The following is a 23,210-nucleotide window of genomic DNA, read 5'->3' as shown; positions in this document are numbered from 1 at the left end:
CTTTTGAATTCACATACAGTTTAATGAGGAAATCCACAAGTTTTTATTTAAAAGGCACCACAGCCAGTTTGAAACAGGGCAATGGCAGCTGACTGTGTGAGTACCGTAAAACTTCCAATAAAAGCAGGGTCCCTAATAGACGCAGGCCCCCATTAAAAGCCTGATGTGGCTACACGTTTTGACAAATAAACGCAGGCCCCCAATAGTGGATTCTATCTAAATTATTTTGATGTATAAAACCTCTTAAAACCCACCGGGTCGCCCGCCTGAACGACTTGTAAGCCCTCTCTCTCTCTCTCTCTCTCTCTCTCTGCACACCAGGTTGGCCTAGATGCGCTGTCTCTCTCAGAGCTAGATTAAGTGAATGATTAGTAATTCATATGTTGTTTGATATCCTAATTTTTATTTATTTTTTACAAATAAGATTGATACTGTTTTAAATAAAGTAACAAATTAGCAAAGTGCAGAAGAACACAGAAAATCCAACAATAAGGCAAAAAAGTCCAAATGGGTAAAGGCAAAACTCCAAAAACCAAAGCTCATGAAACACAAAGGAATGCTGGGACGTTTGATCAGAGACACAAAGACAAACAGAAGGGAGGAAACACTGAGACTATATATTACACAGGTGTGAGGGTAAGCAGGTGATCAGGGCGGAGCAAAGAATGACAACTAGAGGGAAAGACACACAGAGACAGGAAGTGAAGGGAGAGGGAGAGGTAGGTACAAAATAAAACAGGAAACAAACACAAAATGAAACTTCAAAATAAGACAGACTATGGTGACTGATGAGTAATGACAGATCTATCTGTAAGTATGTCTGCTCACTCAGTTTGGTGACACATTATTTAGATTTCATTTTAAAATGAACAGAAATTAAAGTTAAAGTTAAATAAGAAGTTAAAAAGTGAAATATAAATGATGTTATAATGTATAGAATAATGCAGTTTAATGACTGTACCCGCTGTCCTTTAAATAACAGTCACATTGTGAAACCTACAGTATAACCCAATGTATTTTACTGTTACTGGCTCAGATAAGTATGTATATTAGATTGTAATGTGTATGGAATAATGGAATTATACATGAGTTTTATTTGTTTTGATATCTGCATTAAATATCGACCATCAGCCGCCCTGCTCTCTAAATATCAGCATTAACCATTAAAACCATATCAGTCCACCACTAATACTGTACTAATGAAATATTTTAATATCAGTGTTTAATGATTCTGTAACAGGAAGTGTAAATATGATGTTTGTCTCTGCAGGAGAGTCTGATGTGATTGGCTCAGACAAACCAGTTACAGTAACAGTCGGTGATAACGTCATCCTGCCATGTCACCTGGAGCCTCCATTCAATGTGACGACTCTAACAGTGGAGTGGAAACGTGATGGAGAATATGTGCATGTCTATAGAAGTACGAAGGATGATCCAGGTCTTCAGGACGAGAACTTCAGAGGTAGAACATCTCTCTTCCATGAAGAAATGATCAGAGGAAACATTTCACTAAAACTGACCAACGTAACTGAACTGGATGCTGGAAGTTACACCTGCAATGTTCCCAAACTGCAAAGTCAGGTCAGGAGAGGCTTCATTAACCTCACTGTTGGTGAGTACAGCTAACATATTACACATTCAAATGAAATAAGAGGAAATGTTTTTATCTCTTAAACACAGTTTACACATTTACATTTTAACACAATTGTCCAACAGAGCCAGTGGAGAACAGGAACAAAGGAGGTCAGACTGATGATATCAGTAAGTAAATATCTTATTTGTCTCCTCATCAGCTGTCATCTCCTGTTGGTCTGAATGTTATCACATATTTTAATATTTTATTTCATTGTTTCCACAGACACAGAGCCAGGTAAGTGCTGTCTTTACTGCAGTCCACAATGTACACAGATATCACTCCTGTTTCTCTCCTCCTTACAATATGAACCTGAGAATGAGCATAATATGACCTCTTTAACCTCAAAAGTAATCAGAGCAATTCTGAATGTAATGCTTCATTTGACAGGATGCCATTCTAACAAATAATGAACTCATTCATCATCTCAGAGCACACTGATAGAGGACTACTGAAAGGTCCAGTGTGTAACATTCAGGAGGATCTATTGTCACCGCCATGTTTCTACAGTAGCCCAGAACACATTTGGAAGTTTTATTCACTTGTTTGCAATCTGTAACTTCACCACTAGATGGCACTGAATCCTCCACAGCGGTCCTTTAAATAACCCTGGATCCTCGTATTTCTGGAGAATATTCTCACTGATAATACTGTTTGTTTACTGTTGTGCAATGAAAGAGATTCTAACCAACAGACAGTTTTGGTGGGATGGACTCCAAGTACACATTGAGACCATGAACAGGAGAAGTGGCTGTGGAAATATTGTTGATGGATGTTATCTTGGAACAGTGAAGAACAAATCTCAACATCTTTCCTCTGTTCTTTCAGGTGGTGACACTTATTTGAGCCCCGGTGCTATAACTGGCATTGCTCTTGCTGTCATTGCTGTCATTGCCATTGTTGCAGTTGCTGTATTGTGGATGAATCGTAGAAAGATCAGTAAGTCAATAATCTTCTCTCTCTCCATTTTCTCCATTTAAAAAGACAGTTTACAGTTTTTCAGTCAGTCTTCAAACAACAGTGAACAGTGAAACAGGTTTTTCTTGCTGTAATGGTTCCTCCTGTTATACTGGACATTAAAGATCTCTTCCTAAAGTACTTTCAATGGAAGTGATGAGGGGAACAATCTACAGTCCTCCTTACATGGAAACATGTTTTCAGAAGTCTATCTAAAGCTAATATCAGCTAATATGTGTTTATAACTCCATCATTTATTTAGAAATCATTTATTGGGGGTCTGCACCCTGCCTCTGATGTACAGTGTGTCTGAGCTTTCTCACTATCCTGCTGTCTGATTATGATGGTTGATCTGGGACAAGCTCCTTTACTTGTAGTTCCTCACTGTCAATAACAACAAGTGTCATCACTCCACTGCTGACTGACTCTGCTTGGGCTGATAAAATAATCGCCCTTTTCACATCCTATTCTCACTTTTCCTGCTTTATTCTTTGCTGATGATGCTACTCTGCTGCATGACACTGTGTTGAATTCTGCAATTCAATCATATTTTCCACAGAGCTTTAACTTTTCTAAACTTAAACATGTGTTGATCAGAGCGGTCAAAGAACAGAAAATGCTCATGTGACATTTTTGAAGGCACTGACTAATAACTTGTTTTGTGTCTAACAGCGACGGGCTGTGCAAGACCAAACACGACAGGACGCAACGGGCAGAACGGGGAAGGTAGTCAGGAGGACAATGCAGAGGACAATGCAGAGGACAATGCAGAGGACAATGCAGAGGACAATGCAGAGGACAGTGATGAAGACAGTGATGAGGGTAATGGTGAGAATATAGGTATGCTCAACTTAAGAAATGTCAACTAGCATTTGATGATGACTCTTGATTCTTTGAGCCAGATACTGAATGAAAGAAAGTCTTTTAGTCCATCCACATATTTATCAGGTGTGTTATGAGTTATTATTATTATCATTATTACTATTAACTCCATTATCTTTTTATTCTGGTGTCAAACTCATTAGATAAACATTGGTTTTCTAAGCTTGGTTAACAGGTAGAAGGTAGTGTTCTTCTGTTTGACCTCATGATGGTGCTGTTTTCTGTACCATCAATAAAATCTACTTAAAGTATCAAATGTAGACACCAAGGTCTCATTGTGCAGTAAAATGGTCCCTGTTAGTGTTTTACTGTTATATCTGATGTTTGGGATTAATGTCATGTTAATGTTGCATTGTAACTCCTTCATACACTGTCGCTGTCCTATGAGAACCACGTATCTGTAAAAAGACCAAAAAAAGCCTGTTTTTTCAGCGTTGTGACGACGCATTTTCCAGATAATCCAAGATAATTGAGTGCACACAGACAACAAGTAACTGACCTGTGATTACTGTCAGTATGAGAGGTTACAGTAGGCTGTATGTGTAAGATATTACAGGATAGACATTAAGTAGAACAAGACGCATCAACATTTTTAAAAATGTCAAAAATAAGTAAAATTATTTTTTATCATATTCATAATTTTTTGTATTTGTTATTGTTGATGATAATTAATCATTGTAATATATGGATTAATCTGCAGAGGTCAGAAGTGACAAAACACAATCTCTATCTATTATTATATTATTTATTTTTCTGACAAATAATCAATAATCACACAAATAATTGAACTTTCTACTCCTTACAGTTTCAAAAAAAAAAAAGTTAAATCATTTTATTCATCATAGCATGCCTTCCATGATGAAACAGACAAGGAAGAAGGTTCAGTTAGCTTTGCACTTTTATACTTTACATTTCAGAGCCTGTGCTTTTTACTTGAGTAAAGAAGTTGAATCAGTACTCCTACTTTTACTGTGTGTGCTGTGTTTTACTGAGTGTTTTTTACCTTTGGTACCTTTGCCAGCATGTGAGAAACAAATATCCTTGATTAAAATGCAGCTGCAGGGAATTGTTCAGATGTGTTGATTTTATAAACCACTGCAGGGACAGAGTCAATGTCTCTGTCCAATGTCAGTTTTTATTGTTTTTGTTATTGTGTTGTTTTGCTTCAAGTTATCTTGTTTTTCTGCCCTGTGAAGAACTCTGCAACATCAGTTTACTGTATATAAAATGTCTGTTTTTATTATAAAACCTTTTGATTTGGTCAAATATTCACAGCTAAACTCACATTGGACACTGGAAGGATGAAACTGTGATTGTTGATTGTTAATAAAAAGATTTTAAACTTGTAAATTAGATTTTGTTCTTATTTGGTCTGAATGGAAAAGTAAGAAGAAAATCAAAGTCAGTCTGAGTTTGTTAGAACTTCATTGTGTATAACTCTCAGTAATTAATAGTAGAATATTTAAAGGATATTAATGTTCATTTCTCAATGCACAAACAGAATGATGCTACCTGAACAACATGAACCTGCAATAGTTCAATGTATTACTGTATGTGAGAGTGTACCACTGTAGCTCCAACCTTTTCATTTGTCTACAACAATAATCCATCACCACTGTCTTCCTCTCAGTGGCTGCTCTCAGATCAGCTTTGGTGAGCAGTTCTGTTTTCAGTGTTTGTCTGTGAAACAACGTTCAGTTAGAAAGCACAAGGAAGAGTTTTACAGTTTTCATCGACATTGTTCAAAAGGGAAAAAAGACAACAACAACAAACAATATCCCAGAGGTTACAAACATTAATACACTTTGAGATGCAACTGTCAATCAATTATTCAAATCAATACATTAAATAATCAAAAATAGAATAGAAAACTGGGTTCAAATCAACCAGTCGAACACTAAAATAGCAAACAAATAAATATTTCAGTCAGGACCACTTTCGTCAAAAAATTTTTTTTTCCAAAAAAAAATAAAATTTGGGGGTTTGGCTTTTTTTTGGACCCCCTTCTCCCTCCCCCCCCCCCCCTGAAAAACCAAAAAGCAAGGGGAGCACCCCCCCCCCCCCTCCCAAAAATAAAAATAAAAAAATAAAAAAAAAACAGAGGGGGACCCAAAACCCCCACCGACAAAAAAAAAAAAAAAAAAAAAAAAAAAAAAAAAAAAAAAAAAAAAAAATAAAAAAAAAAAAAAAAGAAAGTGGGGGGGAGGGGGGGGGGAAAAAAAGCAGAAAGGGGAGAGAAAAAAGAAGAAAGGCAAAAAAAAAAAAAATAAATAAGATGATTTATTTTTTTTAGTAGATTGGGGAAGGAAATAAGTTTGTCTTTAAGTTTTTATTGTTAGTTTTTAAAAGGTAAAATAAAAAAATTAAATTATTATTTTTTTTTATTTAAATTAAATTTATTAAAAAAAAAAAAAAAAAAAAAACCACCCCCCCCCCCCCAACTAAAAAAATTCTTCCAACTGTCTCTTATTAATACAATCTTTAATAACTAGACTGCTGTGCGTAATTGGTTTGTAGCCAAATGCACAAACAGTGATCCATCGGCTGAAACTGAAATGGAAGCAAGAAGAAGAAAATGTCCTCCATTAATCCTCAATTGGGAGATTCTTGTTTTCTTGTCTCCAAATACAATCGTGGACACACAGGGTGATGGGCCTCCAGCAACAGTTAGGGGTTAGGTGACAGCTCAGCAGTGCACAGGAGGTGAAACGCTGTCTTAGTCATTATCCGGGGGGTCAGAGTCCGCTGAGCAATTAGACGTTAAAAAATATGTTTTATGTCTATTATGTGTCTATTTCTCATTGGGCTTATTCAGGGTTGTAAAGTTAAACCTCCTCCTTTCAACTCATCTCCACCAGGTTCAGCTAAACTCTAATCTAGGTCTTTTAGATACTGAGTGCTGGATAAATAGAAACAGATGGTCAACTGGAATCAAGTAAATGTATTTAAGATATTGAGAAAATTGAAGGAAAAAATTACATCCTAACAATTTATATTGCCTCACGTTTGAGTTTTCATATTTCCTTTTCTTCAGTAGGTTAGCTGAAACTATTTTACTGTACTCTAGATAATTAAAAAAAAAAGAAAGTATTTTGGCCTTTCATTGCCTTTATGATAGTGACAGCTGTAGATAGACAGGAAAGGGGGGCAGAGAGAGGGGATGACACACAGCAAAGGGCCACAGCTTGGATTCGAACCGTGGGCCGCTGCAGCAAGGACTCAGCCTCAGTACATGGGTCGCCAGCTCTACCCACTGAGCTAACCAGGCGCCCGTACTCTAAATAATTAAAGGGAAACTCTGTTTAATTTTCATTATAGTAATCACACTGTCTTCATATTTGAATGGTCATATTTCAATTTCTTTAGCAAGTTACTAAATCTTTCAGTGGAATCCTGTATAGGATGACCTCCACTTTACTCATGGGAGATTTGGACTGATTTTATTGTGAAATCACAAGTCTCCTCCCACCTGGATAACTGCCACTGCTCTCTAAACCAGTCCCCCCAGGATTATAAAGCTCCACACTTCAGATCAGATTTCCCTCTTTTCCCTTCAAACCTCACCAAGAAGAACAAAGAGAACCTGCTAAAGGATTCTATGTTAAGAAGAAAAGAGAAAATAAGCTCAGATTGTGGATCCATTAATGATGTAAGTTTAATGATCTAACTTATTTATTATTATTAGTTTTGTTTGCTTTTAATTATTCAGATTTGTAACATTTCTTCAATATTCTTTTTGTGTGGAAAAAATCAATTATCCACATCCATCAAACACCTGTGCAAACAATAACCGACCCACTGACTGTAATAAACTGTTGATCCTGTGTTTCTGTGTGCACACCACATAGGATGTTCAGTGAGCCAATGCAATAGCTTTTTCATTTATTATATGGTTTTGGAGAAAATGAAAGGAACAATAGGCTCAAATTACATTATAAGAATCATATTGTAATTTTTATTTTTTAAAGGAAAGTTGGCTCAGTTTTCATTTAAAAATCATTATGGCCTTAAATTTGAACGGCCTTTCCTGAGAAGGTTAGATAAAACTTTCAGTGTTTTTTGTTGCTAGCCAATCAGAAGCCTCACTGGCTGCAAAAATACTATGTGAGTCAACAGTAAAACACCAAAATAAAGTAGTGAATAAAAAAAAGAAATGAGCTCTAGAAATATTCTCCTCCACAGTTCACTGTGTGGGAAACAACCAGCTGCTCTGGTTTAAATTGTGTCTCTAAGAGAGGCGAATATGTTGCACATGTTGTAGAAATTCATTAACTAATACATTTTAATATTTAATATACAATGATATAAATGACATCTTCAGAATATTGTGCTTTCTTGTAGAACTTAAATGTTGAAAGTGCCTTCCTACAGAGATTAACAGTAGTGGCCCCAAGAAGTTTGAGACCCCTGGTTCATAGACCCTCCTTACCATAGTAACCCTACGTAAGGCCCAACGAAAGACATGAAGTTTCTTCTGCTGTTGATGTGTCTCTGTCTGACAGACGATGGTGAGTCCACTGAGCAATTTATGTTGTTATATCTATTATATGTCTATTTGTCTGTACACGTTTGGTTTAGATTGTTGAAAGTGTTTTTAAGTTCTTCTTAAATCTGTGCTCTGAATGGGTTTATGAGGCAGGGATGCCTGAACTACTTTAATCTGCTCAGTCTGACAAATAGTTTTTCTTCCGTTTCTATTTCTGTGTTTGTTTAAAGAGGTGTGTTCTTTGTGTGTGTGTGTTGTGTTTATGTGGTTACAGTGTGTATAGGTGTGTATAACTGTGTGTGTGTGTGTGTGTGGTGGAAGAATAGCTGATGCTTGTGTTGGGGTTTATTCTACTTGTCAAAATGATAAAAGGGGAGATTTTATTCTCTTTTATTATTACTCATTTGTCTGTAGGCGTTTGGTTTCGGGTTTTTCAGGATTGAAAAGTGAAAGTGTTAGTAGAGGTCAAATCTTATCATCCATCAGTAACGTCTGTTACATTTAGACGTTGAACCTTCCTCTTTTTATCTCAACTCTTTAACCTACAGGTCTTTTAGATATTGAATAAATGACACAGATGGCCAATCAAGGAAATGTATTGATCACTGTACAACACAAGGTTGTGTTATGAAATTATACAAAAGATCATTAGAGTTAAGACTGTGTGTTATGTGCATAAATATCATGTGAATATGAACATAATTTGCTCTGTCCTTTATTTTTGATGAGACAGGAATGCAGAATAAGCTTTTGACTGTTTACCCACAAACACTTGTAATCTTTTCATCTATCCTCTAGTTGAGCTGAGGTTAAATACAGAGTCTGTGTCATTGGCCAGTTGGGTAATAACAGTCTGTTCATCAAAAACCTTTAATTTAACAATATCTGATGTTTGATTACCAGTAATTCTACAGCTTCTGAAAGTACAGGTGAGTTGGAGCAGGTGGTTTAATGCTTGTTCCAGCATGTAAGAATAAAACCATTGTCAACGGAAAGAACCTCACACCTGTTCTTTTGTGTACACATTAAACACTGGAGGGCACAGTTCCCCCTCCCTCGTCTCTAGAGGTCCAGCTGGACATTTGATGATATGTATTTTAACCTAACTGCTGTTTCTTGTTTGTTCTTTTGTTTTCCTCACAGCAAACTCACAGTTGATTTGTTCACATCAACCAATCACAGCCCTGGCTGGTGATGATGTCATTCTACAATGTCACCTTGAACCTCCCATCAGTGTTTCTGATGAGACAGTGGAGTGGACCCGACCTGATTTAGACCCAAAGTACATCCACTTTCACCAGGATGGACGACTGATGTTTGACCATCAAAACCCATCTTATTATCTCCGCACGAGACTGTTTATGGATGGACTGATGAAAAGAAACGTCTCCATGAAAATCTTCAAAGTGAAAGTTTCTGATACAGGAAGATACCAATGTGCCCTTCCCTCATTACAGAAGGAAGCTTCCATCCAGCTCATTGTTGGTAAGTCAGACTGGAACTTTCTTACAGATGTATAAAGGCTTTACTGTGTACAAATAAAACACCTTTAAAAATAAATTTTTAATTCAGACCATATTGGGAAACAACATGCTCAGTGATTCTGTAACAGAAAGTGTAAATATGATGTATGTCTCTGCAGCACAGTCTGATGTGATTGGCTCAGACAAACCAGTTACAGTAACAGTCGGTGATAACGCCATTCTGCCATGTCACCTGGAGCCTCCATCCGACATGAGGACTCAAACGGTGGAGTGGAAACACAATGTGATAAAACCATCGTGCATGTCTACTAGAAACAGGAAGGACTATCTAGATCTTCAGGATGAGAACTTCAGAGGTAGAACATCTGTCTTCCATGAAGAAATGATCAGAGGAAACATTTCACTAAAACTGACCAACGTAACTGAACTAGATGCTGGAAGTTTCACCTGCAATGTTCCTAAACTGCAAAGTCAGGTCAGGAGAGGCTTCATTAACCTCACTGTTGGTGAGTACAGCTAACATATTACACATTCAAATGAAATAAGAGGAAATTTTATCTGTTATGTGTTTTGTATTAATTGTCCAACAGAGCCAGAGGAGAGCAGGAACAAAGGAGGTCAGACTGATGATATCGGTGAGTAAATATTTCATTTGTGTCTCTATTCAATGTCGTCTACTCTTCCTGTTGGTCTAAAGTTTATCACATATTTTCATATTTAATCTTTTTTCCTCAGACACACAGACAGGTACTCCTGGTACTTACTGCAGTTCATGATTGCACTGAAAACAGGAATATTGAATATAAAATGATGAAAATGAGTTCATCAGACTCACACTGACATTTTCTGTTGTTTCATTATTGTAAGAACGATGCATGATTGATATTTTTTAAATTAACTTACTGCCCTGCCATACTGCAAAGTACCTCTAGGGGTACAGTAGCCCCATCTGAGAAACACTGCATTATACAACAGTCTCCCTCAAAGGTCAAATCAGTGTTTTAGAGCTCTGCTCAAAGTTATTCTCAGTTTCATTTCATTGATGAGTCCCTGATTTGTTCCTATCATTTGTCCCGTGTCTTTGTGATAAAGTGGATTCATCCACACCATCTGTCAGTTGTGTACCTTTCTGTGTTTCATTTCTAGGCTGACGTCATGGGACATCTAAGAGGGAAAGGCTGGCTGAGAGGGAGGGCTTGTGCTGTAAATGTTGTTTTTCTTTTGTTGTTATGAGTTGATTTAGCCTCAGTTTCTCATGTTAATATTTTTTCTGGTTTCCTTGTTTTACAGATTTCCTGGAAGCACCTGTAAATAAATGTCCATTTATGGGACCGCCAACAAAGCCTCTTGAGTCTGCTTGACCTCAAGTATTGTGACCATGAACCACAGAAGAAGTGACTGTGGAAATATTGTTGATGGATGTTATCTTGGAACAGTGAAGAACAAATCTCAACATCTTTCCTCTGTTCTTTCAGGTGGTGGCACTGGTAATAACACTTGTGCTATAACTGGCATTGTTGTTGCTGTCATTGCTGTCGTTGTAGCAGTTGCTGTATTGTGGATGAAACGTAGAAAGATCAGTAAGTCAATAATCTTCTCTCTCTCCATTTCCTCCATTTAAAAAGACAGTTTTCAGTTTTTCAGTCAGTCTTCAAACAACAGTGAACAGTGAAACAGGTTGTTCTTGCTGTAATGGTTCCTCCTGTTATACTGGACATTAAAGATCTCTTCCTAAAGTACTTTCAATGGAAGTGATGAGGGGAACAATCTACAGTCCTCCTTACATGGAAACATGTTTTCAGAAGTGTATCTAAAGCTAATATCAGCTAATATGTGTTTATAACTCCATCATTTATTTAGAAATCATTTATTGGGGGGTCTGCACCCTGCCTCTCATGTACAGTGTGTCTGAGCTTTCTCACTATCCTGCTGTCTGATTATGATGGTTGATCTGGGACAAGCTCCTTTACTTGTAGTTCCTCACTGTCAATAACAACAAGTGTCATCACTCCACTGCTGACTGACTCTGCTTGGGCTGATAAAATAATCGCCCTTTTCACATCCTATTCTCACTTTTCCTCTCAACTCAGCCCAGAGCACTCAAACACAGAAAACACTCAGTTTGGAAATCACTGACTGATAACTTGTTTTGTGTTGTTATTATGTGTTCAACAGGACAAGAGAGAGAATATCTTCCAGCACAGAGGGACAATGCTGAAGCAATCCCGTTGGAATAATGACAGAAAAATCAGGTACCTCCAGTAAAACATCCTGGTTGTCACGATTCTGAGGCTGAACCCAAAAGCAGACTGAGACTGGTTGTAGTGAACACAAAGTCTTTAATTATGGTCTGGAGACTGGCTGAAGTCTGGGGTTTGAGTCCTGTGATGAAGGTGGTAGAGGCAAACTGGTGCAGAGAGCTGGCAGACAGGCAAATCTGGTAGCAGAGGAAACCGTTATAAGAATTCGGTAAGCTGGCTAACAAGTTCAAAGGAGGTGAAGCGAGACACACAACATACTGGGTGTGGTACAACGATCCAACAGGGACTGGATGTCAGCCAGGCTTCTTATAGTGGTGAGGTGCAGTCTTGATTGAAGGCAGGTGTGCTTGATTGTGGGTGAGCAGCAGGTGAGTGGAGACAGAGAGAGAGGACAAGGGGGGAAGAACAAGCAGACAAACCCAACAAGAAACAACCTCACTAACACCAAGGTAGAAAACAAAACCACATAATCCCACAATCACACAGCAGGAGTGATGATAGGTTAATCAGAAAAAATAACCAACATGCACATTAAGCAAAGATAACAATGTTCTGATGTGAAATGTCAGAATGTGTTTTTCTAAAGGTTCCTACAGTCAGTACAGACTGAAGTTATGTGAGAGCTTTTCCTTTGTATTCACCATAAACTGGATGATCCTGTTTGACCTCATGGTGGCGCTGTGTATCATTAAGTATCATCTGCAAGTACTCAGTGTGCAGTAAAATGTTCCCTGTCACTGTTTTACTTTTATAAATGATGTTTTTGGTTTCATTTTTTTTACTGCATTTCACTGTTGTAGATATTTATGGTTGAACTCATTTGAAGTACTTTGTGGGTCAGTACAGAGCAGAGTTATGTTTGAAGAAGAAATACAGACCATTTCATCCAGAACTTCTTTCTATGTGAATGTTGATTGTGTAATATTCTTGATTGAAATGCAGCTGCAGGGAATTGTTCAGAAGTTCTTCCTGATGTGTTGATTGTATAAACCACTGCAGGGACAGAGTTGGTGTCTCAGATACTTTAACTGGATTCAATCTCTGTCCAATGTTAATGTCCAGCTCCCTCTATTGACTTTTACAGTGTAGAATTGTTTAACCAGAAGGAATAATGAAAAGCACTTATAGACTTTTATTATTTTAAGGTGCCATTGTTAAATTGTGTGTGTAAGTATCAATGGTTGCATTTATTTCCTTACATTGTTTAACTCCCGGTATTTTATTTATTCATTTTTTGGTGTGTTTTTGCTTCATGTTATCTTCTTTTTACTGCCCTGTGTGTGAAAATCACCATACTGTATGAAATGCAGTCTGTTGTCATATAACAGCTGTCTGTTCTGTATACTAACATCTGGACTGCAGGAGGCTGAAACTGTGATTGTTTGGAAATAAAAAGATTTTTGTTTTAACTTTTTTATGACATTTTTTAATAAGTTTGCATTGAACTCAACATTTCCTCCCTCAGGGAATAATTATAAACACTACTGTTCATCCATTTTATTGAATTAAACAATTAAATACTCAACTCTCTGGTCATCATAACGTCTGGAGATATGTGCACATGCTCTATGTACTTTATATTGTTAGTGTCATTTCTTCAACACTAGAGGGAGCCACACAACAGGACAGTGTCAACATCAGCTGCTCAGAATAAATATATTCTAAATAAATAAGTAAAACTGAAACATCATCAACAATAAAGCAGAACACACAAACAGGGAGGGGAATATATATCAGGTGAGTTTGATTATCTGACAGTAAGAGGTAAACTGTTAGAGAGTTTAAGGTCGGTCTTCATTATGAAGTGGAGCTCAGGGAACTTGCAGTGACCCTGGTCAGCTGACCTGAGAGACTTTAAGATCCAATATGGACGCAGTCATTCAGAAATGTGCTCAGGGGCTCCACCATGTAGAGTCTGATATATAATAATGGTAATAAGTCAACTGTTGTTTTGTAAACTCTACTGGCAGACAATATAAGGTTTCTATCTACTGTAATATCAACTGAGAACAGAGGGGAGTGTATAAACTGATAAATAATGTTTTAATGCTGTAACCAATGGTGATGGATTTGGACCAATAAGAGCTGGGTAAGAGGGTGGCTCTTCCGCCTCCAGGAAGTCAAACATAACAAACACACATGGCCCAGACAGAAACCTCTGATTGGCTGAGTATAGATAGATAGATAGATAGATAGATAGATCAGAGAGATATACCTATACGAGTAGGGCGGGTCTTTGCTTTCAGTGGCTGACATGAGAAGTGGCTTTGGCTAAAGTCAGCCAATCAGAGGCAGAGGAGAGCAGGTCAGGATATTTTCATCATCATTAGTGGAAGAAACAAACAGGCAGAGAGATGAGTTTGTCTGACGTAGTGTTTGTAGTTCATTAGAATATTTTAGAGTTTTGTCCTGTTTCTTTGTACATCTTTAAAAACAACCTTAATAAGGCTTAAAATACTGTAAATAATCCACACATACAGATGTTACTTTCATCTTTTCTTCTTTCTCACAGAATGAAGTGTTCTCTCGGTATAAAACGCCCCCGCCTCTAAAAGGGCCACATTGTGATGGCTGGACGGGTCAGAGCATCTCCAGAACTGCAGCTCCTGGTGGGTTTCTGAGTTCTTGTCCCCGGTGTTAGGTATCATTACATTGCTAAGAGCTCTCGTTCTCTCATTCCTAGCCACAATATGTTATTTCATTTTATTCTCCACAACCATTTGGTTACTATAATTTCTATATCAATTGTGTTTTTAACTACTTTATATATTACAACAGGAAGATTTGTTAGTCAGGTGACTGAATGACAATCATATCATGGACCTAACCAGCCACTGTGTGTTCAGTGTCCTGGTGGTGACAGCATGCCCATTTTGACCACTAACCTTTAGTTGTTTTTTCTGTTGCTTGGGAGTTTATTAGAAATTACTGAACCACTTTAACATTTCCAATCCTTTTTCTTATGAAATAAATTAATAAAGTTCAACAAGTTGGGACCGCCTTTTGTAGTAGTAGGTAGGTAAGTAAGTTTTATCCTTTCAAATCATGCCCTTCATATGGTGTGACAGCAGTGCAGGTAATGAAACAGACATTAGGATACTAATACATTTACTACATTTTACTGCAGTCAAGTAGCCTACTGTATCTGCTTTATTAACTATGTTTATTAATTATCTAAGCCGAGAGGCTTTGTTCTGAGCTCATGAAAAGTTGACTTTTTAGAGATAAGTGATTCTCACTGGACAGCCAGGCTGCAAACATATGATGATCGTAACCTATTATAATATGCATTCCTCTAGAGTTAAGCGCTCAACAGTAAATATAGTTAAAATGATGACAACCTTAAACATACCGCAATGAGAATAATAAACATCATATATTAAAAAAATTCTGGTGCATCCATCTGTAGTGATGCTGCCGGATATTTGTAACTGCTGGTCAATGAAGTGTGCTACTTCAGCTATATCTGTCTTATGTCGTCTTTGCCAGAGTGGATTCTTTTGTAGCTTTCTTTCTAGGGTCCAGAGACTGATATAAGATCTCACAATTTGTGAATACACCTCTAAAGTAGTCTTCAATGACAATATCCATTTGGTCACCCAAACTTTGTCTCATTCAGTTGCTTCTGTTGCTTTGGAGCATATAAGGAAACAACACACAGGCCTATTCTAATTTAAGCTTCTCATTATATTAAGATACTAAGTCAAAATAATGAGAAAGTATCTCATCATTTTGAGAAAGTTTCTCATTATAATGAGTCATATTAATGGAAATGGGCTTCCATAAAAAATAGATAACATTAGAAACATCTCATCCTAATTACTGGATTTCCAATGCATTAGAACCTTATGGGATGGTAATGATTCTTAAATGTTAATGGAGACACAGAGTTATGGCTTGTGAAAAACTTATATTGTATACTGTATATTTTGATTATAAAACATATGAAATAAAAAATTAGCTCCTTTTTTTGCCCATGATTCTAGGTGTCTATTATAAAGAATTAAAGGAGGCCATTTATTCCTGATAATGGGCACCTTGTTAGGCATTATCCTTTATATAGTTTGCACGTACTACCATTGTTACACATACAGAAGCTGTGGCTAATGTCAATTAAACACAAGCGCTAAGTTGCAGTGTGTCAGGTTCTTTCAGCCACTGATGAAAAGACTTTCTCACAACATGAATCATGTTTCTATCACATCATGAGGGGGTGCTGGAGCAGCCAGAGGCAAACAGACAGAATTTCTACGGAACATATTTCCTTTCCTTTTTCTTTTGATCAGATGAGCATAAAAAACCACTGAACAATAACACAGGGTTAATTGAGAACTCATTACGGGGAGATAAATAATAGGATCAAATTACCTGTTGTTCCAGTGAAAGAGAAAAATTGTTTTTAGTCTAAAGAATTGAAGTTAAACCTGTTATTGACAACAACACTTGTCAATAACAACCTTTGTATACAAACTGAAAGTTACGTGACAATATGAACACACAAACAATTTTGTTTTTGTTCTGTAGACATAAATGCTGAGCACATTCTTTTACACGAAACAGGTGTACAGCAAATTCTAAAGAAGTCACATACATGGACTGTATATCCCTCCCACAGTCTTTCTGTTCTGAAAAGGAAATACAGTATGGTGTCAAATTTCAAGAAGTAAAAAGTATATAAAAAAGAACCACTGTCACCTGTAGAGCGTCAATGGAACATCTCGCTACTTGAGGTAAATTTATATTCTCACAATAATAATGATAGTAGATATTCAAAAACATGTTTTTAATTACAGCTATAATGTTTCCTTTTTGACTTTATGGCTGAACAACATTAAATAAATATAAAAAACTTATTGAGGTATTGACAGTGACATCATGCAGCAGATGATGATTACTGGCAGAATAAACATGAATTCAATGATAATACAATCTGTATCGTAACTCTACATAGATGAGCAACATAGAAATCATACATACAGATATTGTATAATTTGCATTATTTATACAGTATTTCATGTTTCACTCTAGTGTTTCCTAATGTCTTCTGTTCTCTTTCTTAGGGCACAAGATTGTGACATTGTTTAAAAGGTACATTTTGCTTTCTTAATTTGAATTTAGCTTTTTTTAATTTCTTTACTAAAACTATGCCTCTTTTAATTATACAAATGGTATAAAATGAAATAAACTTTTTAGTGCACCAGTGACAAGTATATGAATTTTAATTATGATACTGTGAGATTGTAAAGAGACATTTTCTTTACCATAAGTAAATAAAGTAAAGTACATTTGTATTGTGGTGTGCAGAATTCAATTCAACTTAAATTTAAGGTGATCATGGGTGATGTGTTTACACTCTCTGCTTGTCTTTTCTCTTGGTTCACAGAGTACAATGAGTCTGTGTAGATGCTTTGGATTCTTGCTGTTTGTCCTCCACAGCCTCCCAGGCACCACAGGTAAACTCACACACAATATATATATATCTATATATATATATACACATGTTTGTTCTTACATTGTCTCATATATCATATACAACATATATGTGCACATTTCTTCTTCATGTCCATGTGATACCAATGCCTTGTCATGGGAATTTCCTCCAATTTACACTAGCACAGTTGATGTCAAACAAAAAGGCTGACACTTCTGGCTCGTAGCTGAAGCAAAGCGCTCTATAAGCAGAGAGCAGTAAACATCTCCTGTTGCAGAGTCATATCTATGTTCTGTCCTATTTACTGGAGGAGTGAACAACATTTCCACTGCATTAGAACGTTATGGGAACACGGAGTTATGGCTTGTAAAAAACTTTTAATGGACTTGGCAGAAGCCATTCATTCCTGATAGCGGACACCTCGTCTGGCATTAACCTTTACATATTTTGCACTTATTACCATTGTTACACATACAGAAGCTGTGGCTAATGTCAATTAAACACAAGGGCTAAGTTGCAGTGTGTCAGGTTCTTTCAGCCACTGGTGAAAAGATTTTCTCACAACATGAATCATGTTTCTATCACAGGTCATTCTGTGGTGGTTAATATATCTCAGCCAATAGTGGCAATAGTAGGTGAAGACACCATCCTTCCCTGCCACCTGGATCCTGCCGTAGATCCTGCCTCGACGACTCTAGAGTGGTCCAGACCTGACCAGGGACACAGATTTGTCCATGTGAGGCATGAAGGCGAGGACGCACTGACTGATCAAAACCCGTCTTACAAAGGAAGAACGTCAGTGTCCAACAACACACTGAAGCAGGGAGACGTCTCACTGAAACTCTCCAGAGTGGAACTCTCTGATAACGGGACATACAGATGCTATATTCCAAAACTGAACAAAGAGTCTTTCATCAGTCTTGCTGTTGGTAAGTAGAAATATCACAATGTGATGAAATGCTCATTTTTAGGGAAAATGGATGATAACATAGTGGAGTTTTAAAGAATGACAAACAAGAACAAGGTGTTCACTTCTACATAAACACATTGCTGTTCTGTGTCTTATCGTTTCAGGTGACATGCCGCCTCCTGCTCATAAGATTGTTCTTGTGGTGGCAATACCCATCATGATCCTTAGTTTGATAGTTGTCTGTCTGACCTGTGACAAAAGAGCAGATGATGCTGAAGGTTCTGGTTCTAGGAGATGTCGAGAGTATTGTTCTGACTGTCCTGAATGTTGTCTTAAGACGTGTAATTACTGTTGTGAAATCTGTATGGAGTTGCCTTCTATAATCACATAGGAAGCTTTACTGGCAGAAAGACGATTCTTGGTTTATATTAGTGTATAATCACCTTAAAATAAGAATCATTGTGTTTTTGTTGCTTTAGAATGAGCTGTTTTCTACACAGGGAGCGGAGCCTCTTGTACTGAATCCATTATGTTGAACTGCCATGTTCTATCTATAAGTATGTCTGGTCACTCAGTTTGGTGTCAAATGTAACACATTATTTAGATTCATTTTAAAATGAACAGGAATTAATTTAATGATCCATTATGGGTGAGTGAAAAAAGAACATAAAGAATTATAGAAGGAATTATATGAACAGGACAGCACTTTTTTAACCTAAGAATGAATTTGAACTGTCACTGGTGTTAAATATAAATGATGTTATAATGTATAGAATAATGCAGTTTAATGACTGTACCCACTGTCCTTTAAATAACAGTCACATTGTGAAACCTACAATATAACCCAATGTATGTATATTAGATTGTAATGTGCATGGAATAATGGAATTATACATACATTTTATTTGTTTTGATATCTGCATTAAATATCGACCATCAGCTTGCACATTAAACAGAGGCCATTTTATAAACCATTAAATGCATAAATTGAGTCTTTAGTAACTGGGACTATATTCCACTCTGTCTCATTCATCCATTTCATTCAATTAGGCAATAAGAACTGAACTCTCTGGTAGACAATGTTCTGATGTCAGAATGTGTTTTTCTTCTCTAAAGGTTCATACAGTCAGTACAGACTGAAGGTATATGAGAGCTTTACATTTGTATTCACTGTAAACTGGATGACGATAGCAGCTAACTTCTCCTGTCTGACCTCATGGTGGCGCTGTGTATCATTAAGTACCATCTGCAAGTACTCAGTTATAATGTATAGAATAACGCAGTTTAATGACTGTACCCGCTCTCCTTTAAATACATAAACACATTGCTGTTCTGTGTCTTATCGTTTCAGGTGACATGCCGCCTCCTGCTCATAAGATTGTTCTTGTGGTGGCAATACCCATCATGATCCTTAGTTTGATAGTTGTCTGTCTGACCTGTGACAAAAGAGCAGATGATGCTGAAGGTTCTGGTTCTAGGAGATGTCGAGAGTATTGTTCTGACTGTCCTGAATGTTGTCTTAAGACGTGTAATTACTGTTGTGAAATCTGTATGGAGTTGCCTTCTATAATCACATAGGAAGCTTTACTGGCAGAAAGACGATTCTTGGTTTATATTAGTGTATAATCACCTTAAAATAAGAATCATTGTGTTTTTGTTGCTTTAGAATGAGCTGTTTTCTACACAGGGAGCGGAGCCTCTTGTACTGAATCCATTATGTTGAACTGCCATGTTTCCTACACATTTGGAAGGGAGGGTGATGCAAGCGGTATTAAGTGATGCAAGCAGTATTCATTCACTAAATGTGTAATTTTACATGCATTTATTATGCATCATCTTGTATTGCCTCTGTGCTCAAAGGTTTCATACAAGTAAAGTTGTCTTGCTTGCTCACTTGTAAAATAAGTGTGAAAAAAATATATTTTATCTTCTATCTAATTCTATTTGATGTCTGACTTTTATTTTGACATAAAAGATTCTACAAATGTCTGTTTTGTAGTTATTTAATTTGTGTATAAACAGTTATGTTAATTTTAACATTCCTTTAAAAAATGGGATAATATTTCGGTTTTTCCGTCAGTTTATTCTAATTTCAACAATGCTGCTCATCAGATCTTTTACTTTTCCAAAACTGTCCATCTTCACCTTGGCTCCAAGTTAGTCAGTTACTCACTGACTAAGAGTAACAAATGTCAAAAATTATTAAGTATAAAACTCAAACTGTTTTTTCAAAGAAAGAAAAGACTACCAATCAGTGCTTATATCTCACTGAAAACTAAAACCCAAACTAGATATTCAGGACTACTGATACAAGATAGTAACGGTGAGATTATTACCACCTCAACAATGTAACAATTAGGACTATAAACATAAGTAAAAAACAGAAAGCCAACTAATGTTTTCTTACAGGAGCCCTTTATATTACAACAAAGTAGTTCAAACTAGGGGAAACAGTGATACTTTTTTCATATTACTTAAAGCAAACAATGACCTCTTACAGTCACTTATAAGCAGCTTGTAATGAGTTGTATTACACCAAATGTCCTCAAGTGTAATCATATTATTAATCAAATTTTGGTTATTACTTCCTGGGTACCATCATAACCCCCCATAACAGAGGATGTACTTCTTGTGGCAGCTGTGGAAGTTTAACCCGCCAAACACGATGATGGTATACTTCTACAAAGGCAGACTGCCGCGTATCATTCGCTACGCAGAGAAGGTGATCGTGTGACGGATAGAATAATATGTAATACCAGTAAGTCAAAGCAAGTAATAGAGTAACATTAAATGTCCTCATCTTTAGTATTTTTTCATTTTATATCATAGTTTATGGTTATAATGTTTATTGTCAGTTGCAGCAGTTACAGTACAGTAGCTTTGTGTTTTCTTATATTTATGTTCCAATTGTCTAATACCAGCAGTAGTAAGGGTGGTTGTAGTTACCAGAGGACTCCAGCAGGGAGAGCACAAAATTGTTGAGCTATGTGCAACTTGTTTCCTCTCTTAAGTCGTTACACACATGATCTGAGGAAAGTTTGTGTCTGTGCATCATTTAAATACAAATACTCCCCTTTTGTTCAGGGCTTTTACAATCGGCTGCAATTTGTCATCCCTCCAGGAAACTGTATGCCCTGTATAAATTGAGACGGACCCCTATCACCTCAGACACAGACTCTTTCTTTCCTCTGTAAAAACTTACTTGGCAATAAACCTGATTCAGATTCTGATTCTGAATAAGATGACTGTTCATCCATGAGAAGAAGGTTAGGAGCCAGGAGTCAACAGAAACAACCTCTCCCTGTTCCTTTATGTGCACACACACATTAAACACTGGTGGACACACACTGTCCTTTGAGGAGGAAAGTGTCTCCTCCCTCGTCTCCAGAGGTGCAGCTGGACATTTGATGATGTGTATTTTAACCTAACTGCTGTTTCTTGTTTGTTCTTTTGTTTTCCTCGCAGCAAACTCACAGTTGATTTGTTCACATCAACCAATCACAGCCCTGCCCGGTGATGATGTCATTCTACCATGTCACCTTGAACCTCCCATCAGTGTTTCTGATGAGACAGTGGAGTGGACCCGACCTGATTTAGACCCAAATTACATCCACCTTCACCAGGATGGACGACTGATGTTTGACTATCAAAATCCATCTTATCATCTCCGCATGAGACTGTTTATGGATGAACTGATGACAGGAAACGTCTCCATGAAAATATCCAAGTGAAAGTTTCTGATACAGGAAGATACCAATGTGCCCTTCCCTCATTACAGAAGGAAGCTTCCATCCAGCTCATTGTTGGTGAGTCAGACTGGGTTTTATAAAAGCAGAACATTGACTGAACAAAAGCACGACTCATAACACAGAGATTCAGTTGAACAATCAATTCCTTTACTTAGCAAAGTGCAGAAGTACACAGAAAATCCAACAATAAGGCAAACAAGTCCAAAATCCAATAACCAAAGCTCATGAAACACAAAGGAATGCTGGGACATTTGATCAGAGACACAAAGACAAACAGAAGGGAGGAAACACTGAGACTATATATTACACAGGTGTGAGGGTAAGCAGGTGATCAGGGCGGAGCAAAGAATGACAACTAGAGGGAAAGACACAGAGACAGGAAGTGAAAGGAGAGGGAGAGGTAGGTACAAAATAAAACAGGAAACACACACAAAATGGAACTTCAAAATAAGACAGACTATGGTGACTGATGAGCAATGACAGATCTATCTGTAAGTATGTCTGGTCACTCAGTTTGGTGACACATTATTTAGATTCATTTTAAAATGAACAGAAATTAATTTAATGATCCATTATGGGTGAGTGAAAAAAGAACATAAAGAATTATAGAAGGGATTATATGAACAGGACAGAGACAGAAATGTTTTTTTAAAGCTAAAAATTAATTTGAACCGTCACTGGTGTTAAATATAAATGATGTTACTAATACTGTACTAATGAAATATTTCAATATCAGTGTTTAATGATTCTGTAACAGGAAGTGTAAATATGATGTTTGTCTCTGCAGGACAGTCTAATGTGATTGGCTCAGACAAACCAGTTACAGTTCAATGTTAGTTTCTGTTCAATGGGCTTTGCCATAACTGAGTGAATGTGTGTGAAAGGGTGAACGTGGCACGTAGTGTAAAAGCGCTTTGAGTGGTTGGAAGACTAGAAAGGCACTATACAAGTACAGGTCCATTTACCACTTTGACATGCAGCAAGAAGAGCCAGGGATCAAACCAACAACCTTCTGATTAGTAGACAACCCGCTCTACCTCTGAGCCACAGCCTCCCATAACTTAACCAAATGGTTTAAATGTCTAAACTTAAACGTGTGTTAATCAGAGCGGTCAAAGAACAGAAAATGCTCATGGGACATTTTGGAAGGCACTGACTAATAACTGGTTTTGTGTCTAACAGCGACGGACTGTGCAAGACCAAACACTACAGGACGCAACGGGCAGAACAGGGAAGGTAGTCAGGAGGACAATGCAGAAGACAATGCAGAGGACAATGCAGAGGACAATGCAGTGCAATGATATAAAAATGACAGAAGTTCTTTTTGATATTTGTTGCGATTGGTAACTTTTATAAAAATAACTTTTAAGTGTTGGTATTTGATTACCTGGGAATTAACAATCGGTTATCTTTCTTG

At 37.1% G+C, this 23,210-nt stretch overlaps 1 protein-coding gene and 2 long non-coding RNA genes across 10 annotated transcripts in view; 2 read left to right on the top strand and 1 right to left on the bottom strand.

Moving 5' to 3' along the window:
- The window catches only part of LOC127378160 (butyrophilin subfamily 1 member A1-like), a 49,796-nt gene that overhangs the window by 16,809 nt on the left and 9,777 nt on the right, over positions 1-23,210 (top strand). The window contains exons 1-8 of one of the 7 annotated variants that reach the window (XR_007887874.1): positions 7,005-7,121; positions 7,814-7,980; positions 9,102-9,443; positions 9,601-9,948; positions 10,033-10,077; positions 10,918-11,022; positions 11,618-11,694; positions 22,976-23,029. Coding sequence is in view for 6 of the 7 variants with exons in the window: in XM_051426852.1 (XP_051282812.1) it covers positions 7,935-7,980; positions 9,102-9,443; positions 9,601-9,948; positions 10,033-10,077; positions 10,918-11,022; positions 11,618-11,679 (948 nt within the window). In the remaining variant the exon portion in view is untranslated. The other 6 variants (XM_051426852.1, XM_051426854.1, XM_051426855.1 and 3 more) reach the window with 6 other exon arrangements.
- Positions 1,270-9,717, bottom strand: LOC127378165 (uncharacterized). Its single transcript, XR_007887875.1, has 2 exons — positions 9,675-9,717; positions 1,270-1,344 (listed from the first exon to the last, which is right to left on the bottom strand). It is a non-coding gene; the product is annotated as an uncharacterized LOC127378165 (long non-coding RNA).
- LOC127378166 (uncharacterized) lies at positions 16,382-19,982 on the top strand. Of its 2 annotated transcripts, none has more exons than XR_007887877.1 (5): positions 16,382-16,433; positions 16,764-16,791; positions 17,087-17,156; positions 17,722-18,063; positions 19,396-19,982. It is a non-coding gene; the product is annotated as an uncharacterized LOC127378166 (long non-coding RNA). The 2 variants fall into 2 exon arrangements; XR_007887876.1 differs by lacking the exon at positions 19,396-19,982 and adding an exon at positions 18,209-18,907.

This window comes from Dicentrarchus labrax, unplaced genomic scaffold, assembly GCF_905237075.1.
Source record: "Dicentrarchus labrax unplaced genomic scaffold, dlabrax2021, whole genome shotgun sequence".
Taxonomy (NCBI): Eukaryota; Metazoa; Chordata; class Actinopteri; family Moronidae; genus Dicentrarchus; species Dicentrarchus labrax.
Note: the sequence above shows the minus strand (reverse complement) of the source record. Positions and strands in the feature narration are given on the sequence as shown.